Source organism: Rhinolophus ferrumequinum, chromosome 10, assembly GCF_004115265.2.
Source record: "Rhinolophus ferrumequinum isolate MPI-CBG mRhiFer1 chromosome 10, mRhiFer1_v1.p, whole genome shotgun sequence".
In the NCBI taxonomy this organism is placed as follows: Eukaryota; Metazoa; Chordata; class Mammalia; order Chiroptera; family Rhinolophidae; genus Rhinolophus; species Rhinolophus ferrumequinum.
In genome coordinates this window covers 33,436,041-33,461,462 of record NC_046293.1, presented here as the reverse complement: position 1 = coordinate 33,461,462, position 25,422 = coordinate 33,436,041, and the positions used below count along the sequence as shown (strand labels likewise).

Below are 25,422 nucleotides of genomic sequence, written 5' to 3'. Positions count from 1 at the left end.
ACTTTTTTAAGATGAAAAAAATTAAAAAATATGAATAACAAAATGGCAATAACTACATATCTATCAACAATTACTTTAAATGCAAATGGATTAAACGATCCCTTTAAAACATAGGGTGGCTGAATGTTTAAGAAAACAAGACTCTTACTTATGCTGCCTACAAGACACTCACTTCAGATCGAGAGACACACACAGATTGAATGTAAAGGGATGGAAAAAGATATTTTATGAAAATGGAAACAAACAAACAAACAAAAAGCTGGGGTAGCAATACTTATACCAGACAAAATAGACTTTAAAACAAAGACTATAACGAGAGAAAGAAGGACCTAGTAATCCCACTTCTGGGTATTTATCTGAAGAAACCCAAAATGCTACTTCAAAGGGACATGTGCATCTATACGTTTGTTGCAGCATTATTTACAATAGCCAAAATATGGAGACAACCTGGATCTCCATCAGTGGATGAATGCGTAAAGAAAAGGTGGTATATATATACAATGGGATATTTATCAGCCATAGAAAGGAACTGGTTCTTTCCATTTGTGGTGGCATAGATGGACCTGGGAGGTATTGAGCTGAGTGGAGTATGTCAGACAGAGAAAGACAGATGCAATGTGATTTTGCTTATATGTGGAATCTAAAGAATAAAATAAACTCATAGATACAGAGAACAGTTTGATAGTTGCCAGGTGGGAGGAGGGTTGCAAGGGTTCACGAAAAACGGGAAAGAATTAAAAGTACAAATAGGTTGTTGCACAGTAGTCATGGGTATTTAGGGTATAGCATAGGAATATAGTCAATAACAGGGTAATAACTATGTATAGTGCCACGTGGGTACTAGACTTGTCAAGGGGATCACTTCTTAAATTATATAAATGTCTAACCACTATGCTGTACACCTGAATTTAATATAAAATAACATTGAATGTCAACTATAAATGAAAATTTTAAAAAGGGGGAAAAAGTGATAGGGAATAAGAGGTTCAAATTTCCAGGTATGAAACAAATTTAAGTGAGAGGGATGTAATTTACAGCATGGGGGATATGATCCATAATATTGTGATAGCATGGTACCATGTCAGATGGTTGCAGGACTTACAGTGATCACTTCTTTCAGTACATAAATGTTGAATAACTATGTTGTACACCTGAAACTAATATAATATTCTATATTAGTATCATGCAAGGACTCACCGGCACCATATCCTGCTCTCTGTGCCATCTGTCATGCAGGGTCTCTGGTCCCGTGCCCCTCACAAGAACACAGGATATGGTGAGGCCAAAAAGGAAAACTAACGGAGCCATAAATAGGGGAGTCATACCACTGTAGTCTCGCTGGCGGCTGGGTTGGCGACACAGGGAGCAGGAGCCACATGATGCGCAATCCACTGTCCGCTTCTCTGCCAACCAACCCACCAACCCAGCGTAGCCACGGCAGTTATATCAGTGGCTAATGGCTAACCAGTAACAGCTGATGGCCAACTAGTCACAGCTGATGGCCATCTACTATCCGAGCCAGCACCTTTCCACATGAGGCCGAGAGCCTGGAAACTGCTCTCTGGGACTCTGTCCCCACACAATCGTTTACCAAATAGATACTTTACTAGTTATTGGAGAATCTATTGACTAGAATCAGGTGAGGAAAGGAAGAGAGTTACTGTCAAATAATTCAAATAGGTCTTAAAAAGTCATAAAGTTAACTGAAATACCTTTTCCTTTACATCAAAGAATAAAAGTGATACTTCTGGTTTCAGCTTAGACATGCAGAGACCAGGAAACAGTGTTGCACCAAGACCCTTAAAATAAGAAAAACCGCTGGTAAAATAAAAATTGCAACTTTTCTTGAACCCACCAGTGAACCAAAGTTATCAGGGAAACAGCTAACTAGAAATCTGGAGAGACAGGCTCCTGCAGGGAGAAACAAGATCTGAACATTTACTAACTTGGGGCAGAATCTACTCAATGCCATTTATGTCAGTAAAAACCATTCAGCTAGAAATCTTTAATGAGTTGCTAAAAACCAGGTGTGGTTTTCAGGCATAAGAAAGTGAAGCCCCTGAAGGCCACAGACAGAAATGGGCTTACACCTTTTGCAGGTGATTCCCCCAGGAGCCCCCATCAAGCACCGCTGGGAAAGATTAGAGAGAATTTGGAGAGTACCATTGGGTCTGGCTGGGGGCGGAGAAGAGCCGCTGCTACTAAAATTCTCCTCAGACTAGTCTCCCCTTTCTCCCCTAAGGAACAAAAGCCTTTCTATCCAGTGAGTAAGGGCAACTCAAACTGTAGGGTGCTGGTGAAAACTCCTGCCACCGGGAAGGGAAGCAAGAAAGAAAAGTTCCTCTTCTGGGGGAGGGGCAGGTCACTCCCCAAGACCCAGATTCACAGAGCCTACCTAAGTTCCCCTCCTCCATCCCTCCCCCGGCCACGGTTACTAAACAAGCATTTAGTAAATATAAGGATGAAATGTAGTTGGGAGAGCTGCAAGGGAGATTGTTTCCGGGTAACAGGACAAAAGGAAGAACTAAATCCAAGTAGAGAGCGAAGCCTAAATATAAGGTTTCCCCCAGAGGAATATGAAGCCCTTGGTGCACAGAGCGTAACCATAGCAACAACAAACTTCAAACCCAGCCCTACTCCTGATACAAACCTCACCCTACAGACCTAGGAGAAGGAAAGAGGCGTTCATCTCCAAGCATAAAAAATATTCACTTCAGCATGGACTGTCCTATATTTCATTTATGCCAACCAACCCACCAACCCACCAACCCACCAATTTATGATCTTCAACAAAAAATTGTAAGACATGAAAAGGCAATAGAGAGCACAGTCTGAATGGACAAAGCAATCATCAGGCTCAAAATCTTCACATAGGTATGAAACAGATTATTCAACAAATTATTAAACAAATGAAGGCTTTCTAATAAATGTGGTTAAAAGGAATATTTTTGCAGAAGATTTAAATGTATAGAATCATTGTAAAATGAGTCCTAAATAAAATGGTGAGCAGAGGACAAAAATCTTTCTGATTTTTTTGATGTTTATAATCTCACTTTTCTGTGACCTTTTCTTGTGCTCTCTGCATAGTCTCATGTTCTCCATTTTTAATCCTATCAAAAATCTGCTTCTTAAAAAATGATTGGAATCTCACTCACACTGTGAAGGGCCTGGTCATATGTGATCTCTGCCAATTTAAATAAAGATAAAGTCTCAATTCAAAGCAATAAACTTCTAATGATGGAACTTGGGGCAACATCAAGTTTAACAATGGAGGTTGGTTGGGAGTGAGAAATGAGCCTATGGGTTATTGGTCAGGAATGTTCTACAGTGGTGTTAAAATTATACCACTTATGTTGTAATCTCATCAGCTTGGTTCTTGGGTTTTAATTGGTTAGCACAGTCTGTTTATGAAGGGTAGAAGGCACAGAAGAGGAAAGTGACAATAGCTAGTGCCAAACTTGTTACAATTAATTCTTATCATTTTGTTTTGATACATATGAAATATGTATGTTGAAATTGAAACAAAGAGATTATCATAGTCCCTGTGAAGGAGAGACATGAACACTTTTTATTCCTTTATGGTCTTTATTATAATGTATGTTATCGTATGTTTCTATCGTATGTTTCTGGTATTGTATGTTACCTATTTCTCTATCTCATTTGTGGGCTCCCAAAGGGCAAAGATTCTATGTCGTACATGTTTTTTATATTCCGTAGATGGTAGTCAAAAGACACTTTTTTTGACATTTTAAAATTTATTTATTTTTTGTTTTAAAATATTAAAGAAAATCTTCAAAAATCTGAAGCCATCACTATCTAATGACCTTAATGCAGCTATTTTTATTTTTGCATGTTGTTTTCAATTCTATTTATAACATTCATATTAAATATGACTGGAATTTTTAAACTCCATTGATTCATTCACTCATTCATTCATTCGAAAATAACTGATAAAGCACTTACTATGTGTCATACTCCAAGCGAGATGCTGGGAATAAGTTAGATAGGTAAAATGAATTCAATTCCTATCTTCCTAGAGTTTATGACTAGTAGAGGAGACAGTTATCCAATAATAATACATAAATGTAAAAATTACTATTTTGGTTAGTGCTAAGATGCTACAAATATAATTGGAAGATTTTTAAGCAGTGCAGAAGTCAGACACATTGAAAAATGTGATAGAGCTTAGATCTCAATGCTGAGAAGCAGTTAATTAAGTGGAAAAAGAGCATTTCAGGAGCAAGAAACATCCTGGTCAAAGGCCCCGTTGCATGGAAATGGATTAGAGTGTGAAAAAACTTCAGTCTGCACACGCAAGGCTTTCTTCATAGCAGGAAGGCATTCTTCCACAAAATCTTTCATTAATGTCTCCCTTCCAGATCTGATTTCTTCCTCAAAAATATCAGATTTCTCAGGTTGGTGCTTTTGTTTGTCCTCTTAATCATCTACTTTCTTTCACAATTGGCTCCTTTTTCTTCATATTTGCACATATTTTCAAATGTAACTTCATCATTGATGTGATTTTTGACAATTTTCTTTTAACTTTATCCAATATATATTTTAATTACATTCTTGCATTATTTTCAAGACTTGCAAGCTTTCCTTACCTTAGTCTTTTTTTTAACCTTATTCTTATGTTGAATTATTCCTCATTTTTTCCCTAAGATTTGTATTCCTATTTAATAAATGCCATTGAATTAAAGATTTATATTTATTCTGGATTTTTTGATTTTGATATAGATCAAATAATCTGAGGCATATGTTTTAATGTTCTTTCCCTTACTGTATATATCACATTTATAAATAATAAATTTATCCTTTTAATTATATCATTTTATAACATTGTATAATTTAATTTATTAATGTTCTTCTTCCTCTTAAAGTGTAAGCTTCATGAAGTACTGCCCTTCTTTGTTTTTGTTTGCTATTATATTTTATTTTCCCTGACAGACATTTTACACTCAATAATTGTTGAACAAATAAATATTCAAGATGTTGCATTTATTTTCTTTGCAATATTTTAAAAAATGTCTTCATAATTTTCTTTTTATTTTTGCAGAGACCAGATCCCAATAGACTTTTTACTTCGTAATCTAGCAAGGGGGTGGTTTTTTTGAAATTTCTGTCTGGTTGATTAATAAATCTTTCCTCAGGTCTACAGCTTGAGATTTGGTTGATATACTATATTACTTCCAGATTAATTCCCATATTTTAGCAAGCTTTCATGTTGTGTGACTTTGCTATACTCAAGAATATTTTCTCCTATTCTGCAGTTTGGTTTTCTGTATCTCTTTATCAAGAACTCTGTATAGATTTTTTTTTTAATGGAGCTATGCAGGCTGTATCACAAATGCTTTGAATCAGAATCTCTAGGGTGGATGTAAGATTAGATTCTTAAAAAAAAGTTTCATAGGTAATTCTGCTGCCAAAAAAAAAAGTTATTTTAACCTATAGAGAATAAACACTATAATTTCTAGTGTTCAATATAATAATGCTGCTATAACTAGCAAATGCAACATTCAAATATTTGTTCTCTATCACTTGACTTCTCTTGTCCTACTTTTGGGGATGTGAAAGACCTCTCTTTTTGCACCAAAAACAAACAAATCAACACACAAAAAACTACGCAACTGAGAGACAGTTCATAAGTTATCTGGTGTGGACTACACTTCTTCCAGAGAGCAGACAGACAAAATGAAGACACATCTTTTAAATAAATAGGCTTTGCTTTCTCAAGTTTATGTCAGTTTTTCTTAATGCATTTCCATGGGCCCAAAAGAAACTTAACACATTCTGTAATATGCTTTCTAACAATCATAGCTTGCAAATTTTTTGTTATTTCTATTTCTTCAGCAGTATTTTAATGGGAAATTCGAAGAAGATGCATCAGGGGTTGCTAGATAAATTCAATTTTGAATTATAAATAAATAAGATCTGTGAAAAATATGACTTAATATATGAATGACAGAATGTCATGATAGCATAAATCCTCCATAATACTAAACTTCAGGTTTGAGTGACATAGTCCAAACCAGTTTTTTTGCTTGTTTGTTTATTTATTTATTTTTTAAAAAGGTATTAGGCTTTTCTCTTTATGTGGGCTACTAATTTCTCTCCTCTTTTTTCACCTCTACTTATTTTCTAATGACTGTTTTTTGCTCTCTTTTTTTGAATTAGAAGTAGCTTTTTAGTGCAAAGTTTTCAAAAATGTTTAATTTTTGAATGTACAAATTTCTTTTTCTTTTTTTAACATTTTTTTTATTAGTTTCAGGTGCACAAAACAATGCAATAGTTAGACATTTATCATTTATATCCCTCACACAGTGATAACCCTCCTCCCCCCTTCCACTACCCCTCTGACATCGCACATAGCCATTATATTTCCACTGTCTCTATTCCTAATGCTGTACTCTGCTTCTTGTAACTGCATATATATATGCATATATATATATATATATATATATGCATATATATATACTGCATATATATATATATATATATATATATATATATATATATATGGTAGTTGACATTCTAATGACTGGTTTTATTGAGTTACATTACCTGAGCAGATACTTTTTCTTTTATAATGTACTAATCATACTTCTTACTTTAAATATCTGTGGTTCATATATTCTAACCTTTACCACAAATGCATAGTCTCGTGCTAACAATAAGTACTCCCATTACTTATAATTTATAGTTTGTTTCACTATTATAAATTTATAGGTAATTCATTGTTCCATCATATGTAAAGAGTGTGGGATTTGTCAACAAAAGGACCATAAAATGCTCAAAAATAACATCCTACTGAATATACACAATTATTGGTTGGAAACACAGAAATAAAGATGATTTTTCTCTCCTTACATATGTGTTTCACTGGCTGCTCTGGCAGAAGGTACAAAATATCCATCATTATTTAAGAATTGTAAGTTTGCTTCATTCACAGCTTTCCTTTCATTTTCTGATGCCTTGGTATCTTTTCCTTGATATTTTTTCTTCATAGCATAAATAAATACAATATACAAAATAAATGTTAAGAATTTGAAGCACTCAATCAAGCCCAAGTAGGTATTTCTGTGAAAAGAGAAAGTCAATTTTCATTTTTAAATTGTGTGAAATAATTTACAGTGCTCTCCAATATGTAGAGAGCTTAAAAGGAAAATAAAAACGATGTTTGAAATTATACGTAAAAATACTAAGGCAACAATTCTAGTGATTCTTTTTATTGAAGCATAAGGAGTTTTTGATTATTTTAAAAGGAATATTAAGCCACAGAAAATAAGGGTGGGTAATGATGTACGCCAGTGCTTTCCATATAGTAAGGTATATTTGGAATGCTTAACTTTCTCAAAGACAGATTAATTCATGTGTATAACAAATTATGAAGGGAAGGAATAGAGTCAGATAATCAAATTGAGTCTATTTAGATTGAACCAGAAGCCAATATTTAACTTATAGGCTAAATGCAGCCCCAAAGCCCCAGTAGTGTGGCCTACTAGAAGTATTTAACAAAACCACACCAAGTAACCTAGCACACTTGGTCTAGTCCTGTGATTCTCAATTTTAGTTGCACATTAAAATCACTTGAGGAGATTTACAAACTCCCATGCCCAGGCCACACCCCTTGACCAATTAAGTCAAAACCTCTGAAGGTGTGACACAGAAATTAATATTTTTTTAAAGCTCCTCAGGTGACTATAATGAGCAGGAAAGATTGATGACCACTAACCTAGTAGGTTAGGAAGCACTCACTGGCATCATGACATTGTTAACTAAATGTTGACAAGCTTTATGCAAAATCTATTTTGAATAATCATTAGGTTTAACTGAAGGTGAATGGAATTGATTATATAGTTTTGACCTGTTTAAACTTAAGTTTATTAGAATTTCAGTGGGATCTGTCGTGTACCAAATATGATGAAAGAAATATTTTAAAAGTCTTCAAATATATTTGCCTCATGTTTGGGTTATGTCAACTAGTAATACACTAATGTTAAACTTTACAAAAATTCCATTGCTATCAAGAAAAATTAATATAGGCTTCTGGTTATGTGACCATTATTGAGACAACTTGAATAAGTTGGGTTTAGACTTAGACTGGTAGCATAATTTAGATATCTATTCTTTGGATTGAGAATTGTTGATATTATGATATTATTTGTCTTGCTATATAAAACTGATGAGTGATTATCTGGTTACCTCAAAATAATAAATCCAAAAAAATCAAAAAGTAACAATTTAACTTTTTGTTGTGTATTCATTGGTTAATTCACTGCTCTTTTTAAAAAAATTCCACTTTAGACAATCTTCAGACAATTACTTTGCAAAGTACTTTAGACAAAGAACATGGCTGACCAAAGGGAAAAATTATAAGGGCCATGAGTGATCTACAAAGTACTAAAAGTTTTAAAGAGGAATAGCTATTTCCAGCTGATTGGAATGGAATGGTACAAATTTTATGAAAGATCATATAGTTGGAATCATAAAGTACGTAGCTTTTTCAGACTGCTTTCTTTCACTTAGCAACATGCACTTAAGTTTGTGCCTTGTGTTTTTGTAGCTTGATAGCTCATTTTCTTTATATTGCTGAATAATATTTTGTTGTATGAATGTACCACAGTTTCTTATCAATTTACCTACTGAAGCACATTTTGGTAGCTCCCATTTTTTGGGCATTATGAATAAAGCTGCTATAAACATTCATGGGCAGGTTTGTTTCCAGCTCATTTGGGTAAATATCTAGGAGCACAATTGTTTGATTACACAGTAAGCCTATGTTTAGCTTTGTAAGAAACTGTCAGATTGTTTTCTAAGCTGGCTATAACATTTTGCCTTCCTACCAGCAATGAAAGAGCTGATGTTCCACATCCTTGCCAGCATTTGGTATTGTTTATTTTCAGTTTTTAAGAGCTCTTTATATATGTAGGACATTTGCCTTGAGTCTATGTTATAAGTTAAAACTTCTTTTTCCAGTTTATCTTGTCTTTGAGCTTTGCTTAATATAAGTTTTAGGATACAGAGTTTTAAAAATATGTTATCAATTTTTTCTACTATGGTTTTGGGTCACACTTAGAAACACATTCCTGCTTCCTGGATAATTAAAAGAATTTCTATCACAATTTCTTCTACTTGTAGTTTCATATTTGTATATTTGATTAATCTACAATTAATTTTTATGTACAATTAAGGTGTTATTGCCAATATATTTTTCTAGATAGCCATCAGGTTTTTCTTTATGAATAGAGGAGGATAGAAATCATTTTTCCTCTTTGTGCCCCATTGACCTATGACTAGAGCCCCAGGTGGCCATTTTGTATCTTCCAAGAGATGCCAGAGACCATCGAGTATGGTTTGGTTCTTGCTGTTTAGTATTAGGAGAGTTTTGGGAAACAAAAAAGATTTTAGTATAAATCACACATCTTTTTTGTTATTAGCAGTGTGGTTTTGAACAAGTTACTCATTCGCTTTAAATCTTAGTTTCTTCATATTTAAGGAAAAAAGGAAAAACATATTTATTCTCTATAGTTTCTATAGTTATTAAAAATGAGATACCAGATGCCTGATACAACATTGAATACAGTCCATTACATGATGGCTATAATTATTAATATTATTATTAAAGATATGACAATGATATCTCATCCTTTAAGATTAGAGTCAAAGGAAAAATTAAATTAATGAAATATATTATTGACTACTTACCCATATAATTTTGAATTATATATCCTACAAGACCCTTGCTTCCCAGAGCTGTTGATGGACCACTTCATACATGCTTTATCAATCAGAGCCCCAAAATATATGGGAGCTAGAATTCCCCCTGCAGCATGAGATGAGAAGATGTCAATCTAAGGAACACATTTCACATGTAACTGGGTGATATTCTACATTGATACATCTTGGATTAAGTAAAAGTTAAACATTTTGGAGGACTCTTTTATTTATTTGGCCTAAGTCTACTCAAGAATGGAGATTATTAGGAATCTCAGAAGCTCAAACCACATATAATAATAGCATAGACATTTTTTATCTATTTTCACCTGCCACCACACATAGGGAAGAAAGAACATCATATGCCTCTATACTCTGCTCTTCTTATAATGCTAATTAACTTCAGCCTGATTGGTAAAAAGGAGACTGTTGTTAGTAAAACATGAATGTTATATTGGTTCATATGCAATGTTTTTTAGGCAAACAGAGCTGGAAGAGTGGGGGTAGACATAATTTCACAGGGCAAGGAAAAAGCTCTCAGCTCAACTGCTGCAAAGGCAAGAGATTTTTCAGCACTATTTTTAAGAAAATTAAAAGGTGAGTGTCCACACTAGGATGTCCTCCCTAAAGAAACGCAGGCCCGACTTCACAGAATGCTCGAGTCCTACCAGGTTGTCCTTTCTCAGCTCATCACTCCACTTCTACCTTCTTGATTCACTAGAGCCCACAGTCATTTTCTCTCCATGGATTGTGTGCATTTTTACTATCCCTCTGACGCTGCCTGTGCTGTCAAATTAGGGTCCCTGGTTCTGAATTTTGTTTCTATTAATGTTTGATAACAATGATACCTAGGTCTCCAGTGGTCTGTGCCTAACCCAGTTTTTATTTGTGGTGTATGATTTTGCAGAATGTGAGATGTTTCAGGAACACATGCATTGCTTTATAGCTGACGTGCCCATCTGCTTTTACTGCTATTTTAATAAACTCTGAGATTGACTCCTAGTTCTAAGCATTGGTAATTTGGCCAAAATTTTAGGGACATGCCAGTAGAGATCTATACTTCAGATGGTGGAACACTGAAGTAATCATAATTTTACTTTGTTCTTTTTTTATATTTTGATAAGCAATTTTCAATTTTTATTTTTTTATGTAAAAATGGTAATGATTCGTATTTCACAATTTTAGTGATTTCATTTACTTTTAACGAGTCTCAATTTTCTGAGAGTGAGTAATCTTAAAGGACAAAGGTCTGGTGTCTGAGGCCAATATATCTGAGGAAAACTGTTACTGAGAAAATGGGTGAGAAATTCACAGGTTTCAAAAAATCACATCCACTCTTTAAAAAATACGTGCCAATAATGTATTTCCCCCACATAATACCACTTATTTGACCAAACTTATTGAATGATTGTTTTAGGCAACAAATTTGGTCTTAAATCACTACTGGAATTTAAAATTTTCAAATAACCTATTTTCCAAATACCTTTTTACAGTTTAATATAAACTATAGACCTTCCACAATTTACACATATATTGTATTAAAGACAATTGTTCCTGAATTGGTGCTTTGGTACTCAGTGTGTATTTTTCCCATAGCAGCAGTTAGGTTCCATAATATAGATGTCATATATTAGACATATCAAAATGGATTGCTCACAACTAGGATGACAAAATTCCTTTTTTCTATTTTATGTCTCTAGAAGAACTTTCTTTTTTCTCAATCTCATTTCAGCATATCAGAAGGAGAACTGGCTCTCCAGATTCTATGTTCATCTGCTATCTTCTGTGGAATGGATTCTAGGACTAAGACATCCCCATTGGATCTGGAGATAAGAAACTGCCAGGATGAGCAGAGGCTGTAAGATTCGAGAAGCACAGAAGAGAAATATGGGATGAGAACTATAATGGAATCTTGTAGCATCTCCATCTTCTCCTTCTCTCTCATGCTCATTCTATTTCCTCTTTTGAGGATCTGTGGCCTTCTTTTTAAATATACTTCTTGGACAACTTCTCCATTGTAATTTGGTCATAGAGTTATGATTCTATCTTTTGCTTGCAAGAGTCCTAGGGAATGAGCCCTCCCACTTCCTTTGCCTTCTGCCATAAGCAGTTGCCTCCAGGCCATGATTAGTCTTTTACCCCAATCCCTGGATGAATGCTGCCCTTTACCTACTTCCCAGGAATAAGCATATTATGTTAATAGGTCTTATAAAGGGGGGATACACAGGAGTTAGGTTAGAAATTGTTTAACAGGAATCTGTGTGGTCTAAATGGCAACAAGAGAGAAAGGATAATTTCTTAAATATTACACTAGTCACCTCATTTGAATATTTAGAAATAGGCCTTTAACCTCTAGAGTCTACAGCCTACTCTTTAACAGCAACACTCACAATTTCCTGAGCTTTTTTTCATTCATATCACTCCTTACTCCAAGATTGCTCAATTCTTTTAGTCCTCATTTACTCTTGCATTTTTAACTTCTGATAAAAGTTAGCTCCCTCAGTCTTAGAGAACTAGACAGTGAGGCAGCAAAAGCCCACTTCTGTTGTTTCGCAGTCTCAGCCTGACCAGATTCCCAGGCCTCCCAAGCTGTTTGGGCATTACCCTCCTCAGAGTAAAAGGAAGACTCTCCACACTGCCTAGGGGAAGAAATATTCCTAAGTCTGAAAGTAAAAAACTTTGCAGACCACTTATCTTTGTGTCAGAAAGAGTGTAAAGAAAAGTATGATAATATCTTGTTCTAGTTAAAGATGGTTAAACTAGAATTAACAATCGAATTCTTTTAGGTCACATAGTTTTCCTCTGTCTCTTATTATTTGTCATTTACCACAAAAATAGAAATGACTTTTACTTATGCTTTTTTTCACTTTCTTAAAATTTGAAGTTAATTCCATTGAGACTTTGTGCTTTGACATGAAAATTTATATCTTGATGCTATAATCTGTATATTTATCATACCTAGTGCTCGTATAGTGAGTGAATGAAATCCCAACGCAAGTGATTTCAGTTCAGGTTGAACATTTCTGAAATAAAATAAAGGCAAAAAATCATTAAGTATTTCTAAAATACCAAACTGAGTTCAATAGTAAAACGTTTCCCAGTATCATTGTTTTTCATGGTCAAATGAAAACCCTCAAGTGAATAGCTGACATTAAAGTTATATTTTCAGTTGTTCTAAAAGGAAAACATCTGAATAATAATTATTATTATTGTTATTATTTCCTTATTTACTCAATACATTACGATTTCAGTACAATTTAACAAACATTTTCACATTGGATACTTATGAAATCCTATGAGACAGTGGTTGGAACAGACTTTATAATGCCCATAAACAAACTGATTTTGTGTCATCTCTTTAATTGACACAGGCCATGAGTAGATACTTTAATCTAAGTCTCGATTTTAGCAGAGCTCTTTTTACCATCTTATTTCTGTCATTGCTTTTAACAGAAAAGGTGAACAATATGATTCATGAACTACATAATACTACTGGGCGTGGTCAAAAATGTATCTGTATTTTAGTGTCTAATGTATTTTAATGTCATCTTAAAGGTAGCAAGTACATTTGTATCCTCTCTTAGAAATTAACTCACTCTTGCATTTAGAAAGTTATTTCTATAATTCCATTTTTCTTTGTTCAATGAACAGGTGACACTACCATCCCTATGATAAGCTAATACATGAATTATCCACCAGCAATGGGGCAAAAGTGACTGAGGCTCAAACATCCCGTTTTTACTGAAATATTGAATTAACAACGGTTTATTATTTTCCTTGAACTGTTTGGATGACTGTATTTGTTCATAGAGATAATTAGACTTAGTCATTCAACAAACATTTGCTAAGTGCCTCCTAGAAGATTCCACGTTAGTTCTTGTTCTTGAGAATAAAGAGATAAATCATGTTTTATATCAACTAAGTGACTTAGATAAGTTATTTAACCTTTCTTAGCCTTAGTTTCCTTATCTCTGGGTCTCTGGACTAACTCCAACATGGTTAGTACATACTTTAATCACATCCAGTCTCCTATTCCTTTTCCATCACTGAAACTCTTCCATTTAATCCCCTGAAACTCAGTCTGTTAGCAGGAACATCCTTATAGCCTACAATTTTAGCAACCCCTTTACTTCCTTGTTCTAAACAAAGCCTGGCTGCCCCCTGATGGCTCTTTCCATGCAACTCTCAACTTTCTCCAGTATCCTACATATCACTGGGCCTGAAGCATAGGTGTCCTTCTTGTATTTTTTTTTTGTTAACCACTTCTAGACCTGAGTGCCTCCTCTGAAAGACCTCTAACTCCCCCCATGGGGTGCACCATCCTAATGTACCATTTCCTGACCTCCTTGTTGTAGTAATGTCTACTGGCCAAAGAATTCTCCAGGTAATCTACCAAAAGAAAACGGTTTATTCGGGGGGGAAAAAAAAAGAAATAAAACCACCAAGGAGTGCGAGCACATTCACAGGCTGGTCTTCTGTCTGGCCGCCCATGTGGAAAAACGGTCTAGAGCCCAATATGGCTTCCCCCTTTATTCACATCCCTTCCCTGGAAGTTACCACAGAGTTCAACAGAAAGTCAAGACTGGAGTTAACAAGGGGCCCAGCTCCACCCATAGTCCTCCCAGCTCTATGGTTAAGCATCTTAAGATGCCAGTTCACTTCTATCAGTAGCTACAGAGTTGATCTACCACTCCCATCACTCCTTGGTGATTTTAGTACCAGGCTTTCTGTCATTTTTTCCCAAAACTACTTTTGTCACTTTTCCTACTTATTTTAATATCCGTGTAGACCATCTTTCAAATGATCTGGCCTCTTGGTTTCTTGATCTCTTTACTCCATGGGTCTTACTTCCCCCACCCCATGGTCACGCCAATCAGTACACACTTCTCTGTTTCTCAGTTTTGAGCATCCCTTTCTTTATAACAACTTCTCACTTTTAATTTCACTCCCTCTAATAAACCATCTCTAAAAAACCTCAGCTCCACAGGCTCTTCAGGCCATTGACTCTCCCTGCCTTTTCATAGGTCATCTCCATTTCCATGTACTCACTTCCTTTCTCGCCATGATCTCTTATTATAATCACTCTTTTCATATACCCTGGACTTTTTTGTCCCTCTCATCCTTTATTGTCCTGGACAAGCAAACATGCTTTCATTTAACATTAGCTTTTTCTGCATCTATATCCACAATGATACATTGGCTGGAGGAAATTATTTGAACATGCTGACTGGGCTCATTTCAAATTTATAAGTACAAATCCCTGGGGTTTTCCAGTGTAATCCTACTTTATTTTACTAGTCCATTTTCCCAGTTTATTCCCGTAGTCTTCAAGATTAGTAGCTCCCATTTTCTGATGTTATCTCTAACCTTTTCCTTTTTCCTTCTCAATTTCAGCTAATTACCTTGCTATTTATTTAACAGAGGAAGTAGAAGTAATCAGGAAAGATTTTCAATACCCTCGCATCACTAAAGCTACACATTTACCTGATTTTACCCACACAGACGACCTTCTCTTCTATTACACAGTCAACTCTGTGCACTCTTTCACATCCCTTTTTATCTTACTCCTTCATTATTTCTATCAACTTCCTTCATCTCTACTGTTTAATTTCATCAGCATGAGAGCATGTCATAATATATAGCATTATACGTAAACAGAACTCTTGATTCCACACTCTACTAACTAACCACACCTTTTGTCTGCTTCTTTTTAGAATACTACTCCTAAAAAAAAAAAAAAAAAATCCCTACTGGTTATCTGCACTTACCTTTTTTGCACTTCCTCTCGATCCTTTCTTGTCAAAGCAGACTTTCCCCCTCTCATCCTCATACACTGCTTTTGTCAAGGCTAACAGTGGCCAGCACATATCATATCCAATAGTTACTTCCTAGCCCTTAACTTCCATGACCTTTCAGCAGCCTTTGACACAGTTGCTCATTCCTTCCTTCTTAATACATTCTTAATTTGGCTTTTGGGACACTACCCTCTCTTGGTTTTCCTCCAGTCTCATGGGACCTCCTTCTCAATTTCATTTACTAGATTCTCCTTCTGTTATTGGTCTGTGAAGTTACAGTGTCCAGGTCTTGGTCCTAGGATCTTGTATCCATCTGTCCTCAGTCCCTTGAAGGTCTCAACAGTGCCATGGGTTTAATACCATCTGTATGGTGCTGATTACAAAATTTATGTCTCTTACTCCAATATTTCTCCAGAATGTCAGACTGTAAAGGTGACATTGTTACTGGATATCTCAGAACTATCAGAGATCAATTTCTTACTTCTCCACTTCCTCCAAATCTTCTCATCCCTAACCCTCCCCAATTTGATCAGTAATACCCACCATCTTCCCAGAGGTAGGCCATAATTTTGGGATCATTCTTAAATTTTCATTTTTACATGCCACATTCAATCCATCAGCAAATCCTATTGACTTTGCCTTAAAAACAAAACAAAGACTGAGACTCAATAATTTCCTATCCTTTACCATCACCATCCTCAATCAAGCTTCTCTCCTGTGAAGAACTATTGGATAAAGAAGATGTGGTATATATACACAGTGTAACACTATTCTGCCATAAGAAAAGATGAAATAGTGCCATTTGTGACAACATGGATAGATCTTGAGATTATTATGTTAAGAGAAATAAGTCAGACAGAAAAAGTCGAGAACCACATGATTTCACTGATATGTGGGATATAAAACTGAAAGCAACAAAGGAACAAGACAAACAAGTAAAGAAACAAAAACTCATAAACATAAACAATAGTTTAGTGGTTACAGAGGGTAAGTGGGGAGGGGTGTGGTAGATGAGGGTAAATGGGATCAAATACATGGTGATGGAAGGAGAACTGAGTCTGGGTGGTGAACACACAATGTGATATATAGATGATGTAATACAGAATTGTATACCTGAAACCTATGTAACTTTACTAACCATTGTCACCCCAATAAATTTTAATGAAAAAAAAAAACCCACAAAAAAACTATCATAGCCTTCTGTTTTTTCCTAATTTCATTCTTGCCTCCCGAATACATGTTCTTTACACAACAACCAGAGTGATCTTCCAATTGGATAAATCAGTTGTATAAATCCAATACTCAAATATCTCGGCTGGTTTCTTAATACAATTAAAATCAACTCTAAAGTCTTTCCTGTGACACAAAAGGTCTATCATCTGTACAATGTTAGCGCGCTCACTGCACTTCTTACCTCTCTCTTCCTCACACACTCCGCCTGACCTTGTACATCGCAAGTATACTCCACTTTAGGGCTTTTACCTTTGCTGGTATCTTTGCTGGATTGCTCTGCACCTGTCCCCATATCTGTATAACCTGTACCTTCATTTTTTGTTCAGGTCTTTTATGAAATGACTTCCAACGCACAATATTTGAATTAGTATGTTTACTTACCCCCTTCCTCCCCCCTCCGCCATCTGTATTCTTACTCTGATTTGCTTTTCTTTCTAATGCTTAACACCTTTTCTACTTTATATCTTTACTTACTTATTTATTTATTTATTGTTCTTTTTCCTACACCCATCCAGTCCCCCATCCCTCACTCCCACTGGACGCTAATAAAAGTGGGGCCTTTATCACTTTGTTCATAGTTCCATCCTCAGCATCTAGAACTGTGCCTGGAACATAATGAATATATGTTGAATGATTGACTAGCATCACTACTGTTTAGTCTAGTTTTAACAATAGTCTTATGACATAAGTGTTGGAAAATCATTAATAAACTGAAGTTTATAGTTTTATTTTACAGCCTGCTTCACAAGAGTTTTCTTTTGATAAAATCAAAGGCTGGTGAGAGATCAAGAAATGTGTTTGACAAATGGTAATAATAATCTTAACCACTTTCTCAATAAAATAAAATATAGATGTCATCAGTAATGGAACAATGATCTCTATAAACCTCTTTCTTCATGAAGGATTTGAATAAAAAAGCTAAGACTTGTTGAGACGCAAGATTACATGGAGTTTTGATATGATTTCCTATAAGTTAATATCTGTAATTTGGCAGATATTGAAGATTTTTCCTTTTGAGTAGACAACATTTTACATTAAAGTGGAGCTATATCTGTGGAATAAATTAGTATACAAACTTTTACAAGATTCAGGGTCAGAGTAGAATTTAAACAACTGTAGACTCAGTTTACAGATCTATATTTATTTTAACTAAAGTTAATACATTTTTTTTTTTCCCTTCCATGTCATGCTATTGACTGAAAGTTACTTGTGGTCAACTACCAAGGTCTTACAAGTATAATTAGATGTTAATCCAGGTCACTGTACTTGTACATTTATATATATATATATATATATATATATATATATATATATATATATATTTTTGTTTATTTATTTTAATTTAAGTTTGTTGGGGTGACAATTGTTAGTAAAGTTACATAGATTTCAGGTGTACAATTCTATAGTACATTATCTGTATCTCACATTGTGTGTTCATCTCCCAGAGTCAGTTCTCTTTTCATCAGCATATATTAGACCCCATTTACCCTCTTCTAGAGCCCCCCTTACCCTCTGGTAACCCCTAAACTGTTGTCTATGTCTATGAGTTTTTGTTCCTTCACTTGTTTGTCTTGTGTACATTTATATTTTTAAGACTTACATTCAAGTGTTTGTTTCCAATTTTAGGTGATTAAATAATTAATTTCACCAATAGGTCTTGTATTATCTGATCCCTTCCTAACCCTCCGATTTTATCTTGTACTATTTCTGTCTCACCTAGTATGTTTCAACTAACCAGCTTCTTTTCATTCCTCAAACATGCCAGCTCTTTCCTGCCTCAAGGCATTGGCACATTGGCACCTAGACCTGTAAAGTACCTCATTTGGTTAACTTTAACTTGTTCTGTAGACCTTTTGATTAAATGTCACTTTTTTTTTTTTGAGAAGTACTCTCTGAGTCCTCTTCTTCACAGCTCCTCACCTCAATCCTGAATTAGGTTTCCCCTTTAATTACCTTCAATAGATCTCATTTTCCTCATGAGTACTAATGACAATTTGTAATTATGTGTTTATTTTTAAGTTTATTTGTCTTATGTCAGCTTTTCCTGTCCGGCTCCAAAATATTTTCTTTCAATAAAATTAATAGGTGATACACTCTGACAGGCTCATCGTATAAGGCATCACAAAATTAGAAGTTCTTTTAGAAATACAACAGGGATTCTTTCAGGATTGAAGTAATTGTCAATCAGCCTGTGTTTTAATATACCTAGTAAGAGGAGAAAGTATGGAATCTAAATTTTGTAATGTAAGAATTAGAGGCAAAATTATTATTAATTATATCATTGAAGTATCACAATAATCCTAAGAAACGCATTCTTAGAATGCAACAAAATATGAATTTGGGTTCCAAATATATTATGAGAAAATATGTACATTTTTAGGTGTGTTTGTAGTCTGATATACATAAAAATGCTTTAAAAATAATACTCACTTAAAAACCAACATGATCGTTGAGGTAGTTCCCAATGAAACAGTAAAACTATTCAGAATTTGCACTAGTATATAAATATAAAATTTTTTTGTACACTGATCATCTCTTGGGCACGTACCCAAATTCACTGAGTTGCTTATGTTCTGGAAACCAGGTACTTCCACACAACTACAGTTATAAAACACCTGAAAAATAGTTTTTGAATTATTACAGAATATATTTGCAAAATACGACTCATCTATAAATACAGTTCATTATATTTAAATAAGTCTCATTCATTTGATCGAAAATATTTATAGTTCTTAAAGAAAACATTCTAAAAATACAGCTGCTTAATAATTCAAAGGCAAAATAGTTTCCTGGATTCCTTTCTAGACAAGAAAATGTAATTCATCATTAATATTTAATTTATCTCTGATTTAAAAATTAGGAAAGATTAAAAGAAAATGTCTGAAACTCTGTATGTAAATTTCTCATTAATGTAAATTCTTTTAATATTTCTCTCCCACTTACTTTTACTTTCTATAACACAGTTACTCTCTTTAACAATCTCTACTAAGTGTCAAGGACGTTCCTTGTGGAGGAATTACCCAGGGAATCCAGAAAATACAGTAGTTTAGGAGGGGCCAAACCTGCGACTAGAGTAACCATTGGAATGGAGGTGAGTGTAAGAGAGTGGGGCGAGGCAAGGGTGCTAGAATTCTACTTTGACAAGCAAACACAACATTCAAAAGCATGACAGGCTATAGAATAGATGATGTTATTGCTAGAGAGGTTCAACCCAATAGAATACCTTAACATAGCACAGAAGGGAAAAACTTAGGAACAAATGATTTTAGAAATTTAATTTGGAGAGTACTTTATGTACATAGACATCCTTAATAAATTCTGTTATGAGTCTAGGCTAAACTAAGATTTAAGGGAAGTTTAAATCTATTAGCGTGAAAGACCGATTACTGAAGGAAGAAGTGAGGAATAATTTGAATCCACACTTATTTGATAACCAAACTTTGCTTTTTCACAAGTAATAATTTGGAGTAATCCTTTATGTAGCAAGTCTATTGGCCAATAAAACCAAACTTAGGTAGAAAATATTATTTTCAATAATTAATTATTAAAGATTTGGTAAACTAATTACCCAGTAGTCCCCAAATGGTATTACCATTGCCAGTATTAAGAAAACAATGTTATCATATTAACCAGAGCTCTCCTTAGGATTCTAACATTATGTCTCTCCCAGGCCTTCACTAATAGGCAAAGTGGAGTAAATGGGAGCACTGCCAATGACGGGATCAAACGGGGCACTCTCAGTGAGATGTGGGTTTTAAGTACAGTCCTAGGGTCATAGTTTTGCAAATTTGTGGCCTAGTTTCAAAGAATCGAGGTATTGTATTCTTCAAAGTTTTCAATTGCCTTTAGTAATACAATTAATAGAACTATGGGCAAGAAAAAGATGAAAAAAGTTTGAAAATCAAAGACAGAAGGGTGTGGTAGAGAGCAATAATCGTAGCTGATTATATTCCTAATGTTGGTGATGGGAAAAGGATCTAGGAAATGGCTTGCCAACTTTGTGACATATTCAGGGGACTGGAGTTGAAATAAAGAACAGAATAACTGATCCTTTACTCTTGGAAGTTACCCAGGGGATTGAGGAGAACCCATAGTTTGCGTGAAAGGGAATATTTTGAGTGAAGAAGAAAATGGCATTTCTATGGGAGATGTTAGCAATAGATAAGCAGAATACTAAGTTATCTTGGATAAGAATAGTGCCAGAATTGGGGAAAGCAAAATTGGAAGGCAAGAATTGAACAGTCAAGTGAGCATGAAGCCTTGATTAATTTCTTGGAAAGTTAAAAGGGTAGTGAGGCTAGAAATAAACTTGTCAGAATCTATGTGCCAAATTGCATATACATAGTTGTCATAGAAAGGTAGGTATTGTTGACAAGGAGTTGGCCAGGACTTTCTCTTAACTTCTGAAGGGTAAAGTACCTTCTTCACCTTAATGGATATCATAGCTTTCAGTCAAATGGAGTGCTTTTTAGAGATACTGAATGCATTCAAATCCTGACAGGTCATATTCTTATAAACTCAAGGGGAAAAATTTGTTTGTGCCCCAAGTCAGATTTTATTTTATTCATTTTATTTTTTGTATAAATTTTATAAAATGCAAGTAGGATTTTATATGAAGCTTTGTTTTCACAACGTCACAATAACAGACAATATTAGAAGTCTTTTTCTTTTATATTTTTTACTGAAGACCTTAGTCATAGAAAATTTGATAAGTAATTATTAAATAAAATCTGTGATTTTGATTAAGGAGAAAAGAGAGAGAGAAAATAATTAATACTCACTATAGGCTTTTTATTGCCACTTGAAGATTTACATCCTGCTAGACAAGGTGACATGTAAGTTATTCCATTGTTTCCACAGACTGGTTCCCATTGACTTTCATCACAATTGCAATGTGAGTTGCAATAAGAAAGTGGTACATTTGTATGAGATGTTACTGGATTATTTCTGGAAATATATGACAGACATATATCAAAAAGAGAGAGATGGGTGCAAAAGGGGGAGAGAGAGAAACAGAGAGAGAGAGAAAGAGAGAGAGAGAGAGAGAGAGAAGAAGGAAGAGGAGGAGGAGGAGGAGGAGAAGGAGGAGAAGGAGGAGAAGAAGCAGGAGGAGAAGAAGCAGGAGGAGGAGGAGGAGGAGGAGGAGGAGGAGGAGGAGGAGGAGGAGGAGGAGGAGAAAAAAGTGAAGGAGAAGGAGAGAAAGTGAAAAAAGGGGGGGAGGGGAAGGAAGCGAAGGAAAGAAGAGGGAAGGGAAAATGAGAGGTGAGGAGAGGAGAAATAAGGGAAAGTGTTGTCCTTTAATTAGAAAAAGTTGATGAGTGACGAAGCCAAAATGGCAAAAAAAATTTAGGGCTTTTTCACTTTTTTACATTGCATCTTTACCCAGACATTATTTATGATCTAGATAAAGTAAAACAATAAAAAGAAACCACAGAAGATAGGTAAGATTTGGAGAACAGTTTTTGAGATTCTATCAAGAAATTACTAATTAAATAAGTCACTTCATTTTTCTGTGACTCAGTTTCTCTTCAGCAAGGAAATGACATTAGACTAAGGTTTCTTCCAGCTCACTGCAAACTCCTGTAAATGTGTAAATGTTATTTAACTAATTTGAATTTTAAAATCTATATTTTTCACTACATAAGAAAATAATTCAACAAAATAGTTCAGCAGAATCTCTAAGAATCAATTTTAAAAATCAAGAAAAATAGAAATCAGTTGAGAAAGAGCAGGAAAACTCCATATAATTTTTTAAATGAAACCACAACATACTTTAGAATGACTTCCTGTAAAACATGATTATATTTATAAAATATAATATTAAAACATAGCTAAAATTATAAAATAGATCATATGTGTAATTAATATTATGCTTATAGATTTTTAAAATCATTCTTTTATTATGGGTAAAAGTCTTGATAATTGAGGATTGAGATATTATCTTTAAATAAGAAAGTAATTTATATTAAGAAAGAAAAAGTAGATTGAGAAATTCTATTAGCAATAATTTTACTAAAATCATCTAATACCTAATTCTGCTTGGGGACACATGACTGGGAGTGGTTAAGCTTAATGATTAGTGTCCAGACATCTCAATCAGAAACTCCTGTGTTCACATTAGTTCTGCCATGTCATAGCAATGTGATTACTCTTTCTAAAATTAGTTTTTCCATTTGTAAGTCATAGAAAACAACACCAACCTCATAGGAATTTTTTTGGGAAAAAATAATTTGGCAGTTCTGAAACTTTTTGTTCTCAGTAGCCCTTCACTCTCAAAAGTATTGAGAGTTCCAAAGGTTTTTTGTACAGTGGGTTATATCTGTTGATATTTACTGTATTAGAAATTGATACTAAGAAAATTTTAACACGAGAGAATACACAAGCACACATGTCACACTAGCCATCAGAATGATGTTATTAGCAAGTATCTTGTATCCTTAGAAAATATCACTATGCACTCATGAGAAAATGAGAACGAAAGAGGCAAATGCTATCTTGATATTATTGTAAAAACAGTTTACAATTTGTTGACACTCTGATAAGCTCTCAGGGACCCCTTTAGACCTGCAGACCACATTCTGAGAACCTATACACAAATTTATACTTAAAAAACTTACCCCACTGACTAGCGACTAGCATTTCATAAATGCTGAATACATTGACTCTGTTGCTTGCTATTATTAGACTATGAATTCCATGAGGACATTGATGTCTTCTATACATCTCCTTGACCTTTAAGAAGGAACTCAGTAAACTTTCACTGATTGAAAAAAATCCCATAGAACACTAGCTGCCTCCTTTGGAATAGATGGTAATAGATGGCACAGTCACTATACCTGTTTTCAGGGAACTGAGTAAAGTCTAAAGCCTGCCCTGATAGCCAGGGAGCCCTTGAACCAATACTAGAATACAGCATCAGTCTGGAGGCATTGTATGACTTCAAACAAGTCATGGTTTCTCTGGGTCTCAACTAATAAAGATAAGAGGGTTGGGCTGCATGATCTCTAAGGTTCTTTGAACTCTAAAGTTCAATGTCCTAGGTACTCTGTATTTTGATTTACCAGAGTGAGCGATGCTGGACAGAAATAACAATAGTCAGGATGAAGAGGAACCAAGGAGATCATTCAAGATTAAATTGGCAAGCCGCCAAGAATAGGACGCTGCCTAGGTAAAGAAATGTGGGAAGATTCGACAAGTTAAAACTGACACCTCATAGGATCTAGTTTAAAAGCTCAGAGCCAACAACAAGCATCATGAAGGAGCCTGGTTACTGAACTGTGATTCAAGGATCTTTGCTTGTTTCTTGCATGGGAACCTTCCTAAGCTCACGTTGTTGGCTGTATTCAGACGTGATGAGAACGCTCGCTGCACAGGAATCTTGCCCTTGATTTGGGGTAAAGACTGTAGTACTTGGAATACTTCACAATACTTGATACTAATAAAAATTAAAGATTTTCTAGGGTCTGATGTACAGTTATATATAGGATATTTATCAATTCTACGTTAATGAAGACAATACCCGAAGAAACAGTATAGTTGTCAGAAAAGGAAAACTCAGTGGTACAACGTAAGAAAAGGTTTTGTTACAAAGATAGTTGTTAAATATTAAAATTAACTGTAGACAATGATCATTCAGTCACTGTTGGAAAAATGTCATTTGTATTGATCTCATGATCCATCCAAGATAGTAATGATTAAAACTAAGCGTTTTGGTGTCAAAAGTCCCAAATTTGAGTCAGAATCTTAACTTTGCTAGTCACGGAAGCTAAGCCTTGCTTTCTATACCTATAAAATGGGGATTAAATTACCCATCACTCTTTGAGAGCACCCCATAAATGGTAACTATTATTATTACCTATAAAGTTTTTTTAAAGAAAGGAATAAAAGGAAACTTTCTTGAAATCTTAAGAAATGAATGTTTTAAGTATTTGTAAGTTAAAATTTTTCTCAATTAAGTTTAGTTAAAATTGCCATCTGCCCTGTTTTCCTTAAAATCATTTACATTAGATAGCTTATACATTGTGCAACTGATATAGTTATATATACAAACCCATCATAGGTCACGGTTAGGCCAGCAACCGATCTGTTTTCACAGATTAGTGCAAAATTTAACAGGTAAAATATGAAGGCCAATATATTGATAAAAAATAAAAATTTGGCAATTCCAAGTAAAGTAAGTTTGAATTTTTTAACGATATATCCTCCGATAAACATCCCAGTTGCAATAGTCGGTATGGTTATGCTTCCTAGAAATAAAAGAAAAATTGTAATTAAATACATACGGTTATTCTGAAATGTCTTTCAATATGAAACACAATGTATATCAACCAAGTTCATCTAATCTTATTACTTCTTAAGTAGAAGACTGGCAGGCCAGAAGAAATGGTAGGGGACCAGTATACCATATGGGAAAGATAAAAATGATTTCTTCCTGCCAATGCTCAGGGTTTGATTTCTTTAATAGCAAAAGTCAGTGACTGAAAATATTTGCATTTCTGAATAGATGGTTTCTATGGGGCATTTCTTTTTTCTGGAAAACAAAAACAAAGCATCATCTTCCTGCCTATGAGACTTTCATCCTACCGTCTTTTACATCTTTTACCGTCCCTTACATCTTCTCAAAACAAAGAGTTCCAGTTCCTAAAACCTCACTCTAAATCCACCCAGTACATTAGAA

General features: G+C 34.6%; 1 protein-coding gene across 3 annotated transcripts in view; it reads right to left on the bottom strand.

Annotated features, from left to right (window-relative positions):
• Positions 1–6,487: 6,487 nt before the first annotated feature.
• Positions 6,488–25,422, bottom strand: part of LOC117029118 (solute carrier organic anion transporter family member 1B3-like) — a 50,775-nt gene continuing 31,840 nt past the window's right edge. For all 3 annotated transcript variants that reach the window (XM_033118132.1, XM_033118133.1, XM_033118134.1), the window contains 6 exons: positions 24,796–24,991; positions 21,527–21,692; positions 19,176–19,360; positions 12,676–12,740; positions 9,709–9,826; positions 6,488–7,080 (listed from right to left, as the gene is read on the bottom strand). In XM_033118132.1, coding sequence (XP_032974023.1) covers positions 6,867–7,080; positions 9,709–9,826; positions 12,676–12,740; positions 19,176–19,360; positions 21,527–21,692; positions 24,796–24,991 — 944 coding nt within the window. In that variant the 3' untranslated portion in view covers positions 6,488–6,866. The remainder of the gene's footprint in view (positions 7,081–9,708; positions 9,827–12,675; positions 12,741–19,175; positions 19,361–21,526; positions 21,693–24,795; positions 24,992–25,422) is intronic.